Source organism: Gracilinanus agilis, chromosome 3 (genome assembly GCF_016433145.1).
Source record: "Gracilinanus agilis isolate LMUSP501 chromosome 3, AgileGrace, whole genome shotgun sequence".
In the NCBI taxonomy this organism is placed as follows: Eukaryota; Metazoa; Chordata; class Mammalia; order Didelphimorphia; family Didelphidae; genus Gracilinanus; species Gracilinanus agilis.
The window spans coordinates 242,752,988-242,757,012 of NC_058132.1; the positions used below are offsets into that span (position 1 = coordinate 242,752,988).

Sequence of the window (4,025 nt, forward strand, 5' to 3'; positions counted from 1 at the left end):
TTAGTTTGTTTTATTTTTTGACATGCAATTTTGAAAACATAAAAAAGTAGAATGTTACTGGTGTAGAATGAATTCATGAATAGTTAAATCATTTAGTTTGTCTCTAGAGCATATAGTGAAAGGGTTTTAAGATCAGAAATTATTAAAAGTATGTCTATGTAAATAAGTCTGATAACTGAAATTTTCCTAAAATGAAACTTTTGAATGTTTATATGCTTTATGCTTTATTTAAGTCTCAGTGTTTTTTTTTCTTAATGAGGACTTATGATTTTATCTGTGGAGGGTGCTCTGGTAAAGAACTTCCTTTAATAGTGCAAATGGATATCTTTGGGCAAATTAGAATCCTAGAGAATAGAGAGTTGTTCAGGATCACCGAGAATTTGTTACTCCATTCGCTTAGGGTTCCACAAACAATATGTGTCAAAGACAAGATATAAGAATATGAATACTCATACTCTTCTCTGAATCCAAAGTTTTGTTTGTAAAATGAAGAATGTAGTATATTGATTTAGTGGTAATCACAATTAAATTGGTGCTTAAAGTTGGAAATAAATCTCTTAGCACTTATATGAGAAAAGAACACTTTCCTTCTTTCCTACTTTTTCACTTTCTCCATGATCTTGCTTGCTATTTCCTTTCTTTTCTTCCTTATTAGTCATGACCAGATTTGCATATTTTCTTAGATTTGTAAATCTGAGTTTTCTATTCACCTCAAGAATGTACTTTTCATTTTAGTTTGCAGTTTAATGTTATTTCATTTCAGAACAAAATGGGAGATGCTGAGGCAGGCAAGAAAATCTTTGTCCAAAAATGTGCTCAGTGTCACACAGTGGAAAAGGGTGGAAAACATAAGACAGGCCCAAATCTCTGGGGTCTCATCGGTCGAAAAACAGGAAAAGCACCTGGATATTCTTATTCTGAAGCAAATCAAAACAAAGGTAAAAACTAATTAGTAGCAAGAAACCCAAATATTTTGAAGTAATAAGAGAGTATGATATTTCCTTCTATTCTTTCAATTTGGTTGTACATAGTAGGTACTCAATAAATATTTGTTGAATGAATTAAAAATTAATTCTAAAATAAACACTATTCGAATATTGATTTACTGTATAAAATAGACTTACATTAGGATAACAGTTCATTGTCTGGATAAAAGGAATTAGTGATGTCAAACAAAATAGCAATGTTTGTCTAGATACCTCATAGATATCTTATTTAATAATCATTAGTTGGGGAAAGTGTGTAAGTTGATTTTTATTTCTATTTCATTAATTATTCTAATTCAATTATAATTATTCTAATTTCGTACACACACAGAGGAAGCTGTATTTAAAGGAGAGATTCTAACCTGGGGTCTATGAGCCTTTTTAAAAATATTTTTTATGCCATAATTCAATATATTTGGTTTCTTTTGTGTCTTATGTATGTTATGCATTCCAAAACAGTACTTTGAGAAGGGATCCCTAGGTTTTACCAGGCTGACAGAAGTGTCCATGATACAAAAATAGGTTTAGAACCCTAGATTTAAAGGAATGCCTATTCTATGCATTTCTTTTGATTATTCAGATTACCTTTGCCTACTCTCTTAGTAAGGAATTCTATATTTACACATTTTATCCGTGAGCTTTCATAACATTCTATTAAGGGTAGGTACCTAATAATATTGTAAGCTTTTAGTTACCTGTCATGGTTGGGGAAAGGATTGTTTTGATGAAAGAGTCTAATTATCAGAAAATACTAGGAGCATCCAAACTTTCTGAGAAGTCTTGAGATTAGTGGTGGGGTGCAGATAGTGATGTTCCAGAGCATCCTAGGAGAAGGATAGCATGAATTGTGTAGCATCATCAGTAATTCTACTCCTTCCACACTGGGAATTCTAGCAAACCTCCAGATACAGTGACATGACAGTAGCATAAAAGTATTAGACTTAGAAGACTTTAGGATTTATGTGTGGATGGAGATATTGGCTATTGTAAGAGAAAGAACAGGAGGAATGGAGTCAGTGGACTTGACTGAGCTCTGACCCAGAAACTTACATGCTGTGTGACAACAGGCAAATTGCTTTGAAAAAATCTCTTTGAGTCCTAATTACCCCATTTACAAACTGGAGCTGATAAGACCGTATCTATTTCAGAGGGGAAGTAGTGAGGAAAGACCCATAAAAATGTGAGCTCTTAGTCATTATTGAGGATACTTATGTGGATTACTAGTTTTAAAATATTAGTGTATCTGAACTTGGACAGACTTAGGGAGACAGCAGAGGACAGAAGGGCCAGTATGCTGTGGTACACGGGGCCATAAAGAGTCAAATCACGACTGAATAACTTAAGAATGACTGCAACAGCTCTGACTCTAAGGCTAATGATTTGTCCCATACTTCAGGATGGTTTTCACATAACTAAATAAAAACCATATAAATTAAAAATATGAGTGTATGATAAAATATATGACTCATAATACTATAGGAACACAATCTCATTTTATTTGGTAATTCAGAAGGCACTTAAGCATTAGTGAGTCTTGGAGCTAAAATTCTGAACATCAATATTAATTCTAGGTGGAGGTTCAAGTTAATAAAAATTTCTGCTTGACAATATCAATCTACAACATAACTATTAGGTGTATACTTTGGGAAAGACATTATGCTAAGAATTGGGAGACAAAAAACCCAAACATAGTTCCTGCCCTCAAGGAGCTTACATTCTAAAGAGGGAAACAATATTTAACATATATCAGAACACTAAGAGTGGGTGAAAGTAATTTTAAAGGGGATGGCGCTAGATTTTCCAAAAATACTTTTCATTTTTAATCTCATAAAACTGTAGCAAGTTCATTTAAATTTTGATTGTCCAGCTTGTGAATGATTCATAAACTGGTTTATCATTTTTCTGTTCCAACTTTTGACTATGAGCATTCCTCAGAAGGGTGAATTGAAAGAGTCAGAGAAATGGTACTGAATTTCAAATCATATCAGTCTGATGGTACTCAAGGTTTTTATTTGAGGATGCAAGACATCTTTGCCAACATTTTAGCTAATAATTGTCTTGTTTTTTGCCCACTGTCAAGTCATATCATGTAATGCCATGACATGTCTTTGAGTGACCAGGGTATCAAATGCTGTCAATTTGACGGGAGGGAAAAGGTCAGGAGGATGGGATGATGCTTAAGATTACTAAGTCCAAGTAAATTAGCTAGTACCAGAACTCCCTGGACAATCAAGGATCATGATGAGAGTGCTGGTTTTCCTTTAGGAGGAGCCCAGAACAGCCTGACCAAATATAAATTTCCCCTACTTTTTCTTGCTTTTGATTGACCCTGTTTATAAATAGTCTGAATTAATGTTGGTCTCAGTTTTGAATTCATGATCAAGCTCTTATTCATGCATTTGTAATATATTAAGTAATATGTGGAGTACAATATGTAAATTTTATTTTCAACTCCCTAGGTATTACCTGGAGTGAAACCACTCTGATGGAATATTTGGAAAACCCTAAAAAATATATCCCTGGAACGAAAATGATTTTTGCTGGCCTCAAAAAGAAGAGTGAGAGAGAAGCTCTTATTGCATATTTGAAAAAAGCAACAAAATAATGACATGTTATAACAGCTAAAAATACCAATTATAAGTCTAATTTTTCCATTTTCAAATACTTTTTGTTTTGAAAAGCCACATTTTTAGTAGTCTATGTTTTGTTCAACCTATATTATTTTAAAATTTCAAATAAAAGGTTGACCTTTTTCAGTGTTTATATAATCTATTAAACAACCGTCCCTCAGCATCTGCTTTTTTTCCCCTTCTCTCTCAGTTCTGAAGGGGAAAAGGGAAAGCCAAAAACTTCTCTTTTGAGCTATTTAACATGTACAAAATATCATATGACTTAGCAGTAATGCTCTGATGGGTACTATATAGACAGGTATTTCTCCAAAATTTAATGGAAATACAATGGAAAATAGTATTAATTTTCATTAAACTGTTTTTACTATGCAGAATATTTATTTGCTTTGTAACATAATATAGTAACCAT

General features: G+C 32.8%; 1 protein-coding gene across 1 annotated transcript; it reads left to right on the top strand.

Moving 5' to 3' along the window:
• Positions 1-769: 769 nt before the first annotated feature.
• On the top strand, positions 770-3,591 carry LOC123239227 (cytochrome c, testis-specific). The gene is made up of 2 exons (XM_044666478.1): positions 770-938; positions 3,446-3,591. The coding sequence occupies exons 1-2, from the start codon at positions 770-772 to the stop codon at positions 3,589-3,591; spliced, it is 315 nt and encodes a 104-aa protein (XP_044522413.1).
• The last annotated feature ends 434 nt before the right edge of the window (positions 3,592-4,025 follow it).

Bases quoted from the DNA above. Each gene is read 5' to 3' on its own strand.
- LOC123239227 (XM_044666478.1), top strand. From the start codon at position 770: ATGGGAGATGCTGAGGCAGGCAAGAAAATCTTTGTCCAAAAATGTGCT. The intron at 939-3,445 runs GTAAAAACTAAT...TCAACTCCCTAG, and splicing joins TGAAGCAAATCAAAACAAAG to GTATTACCTGGAGTGAAACC.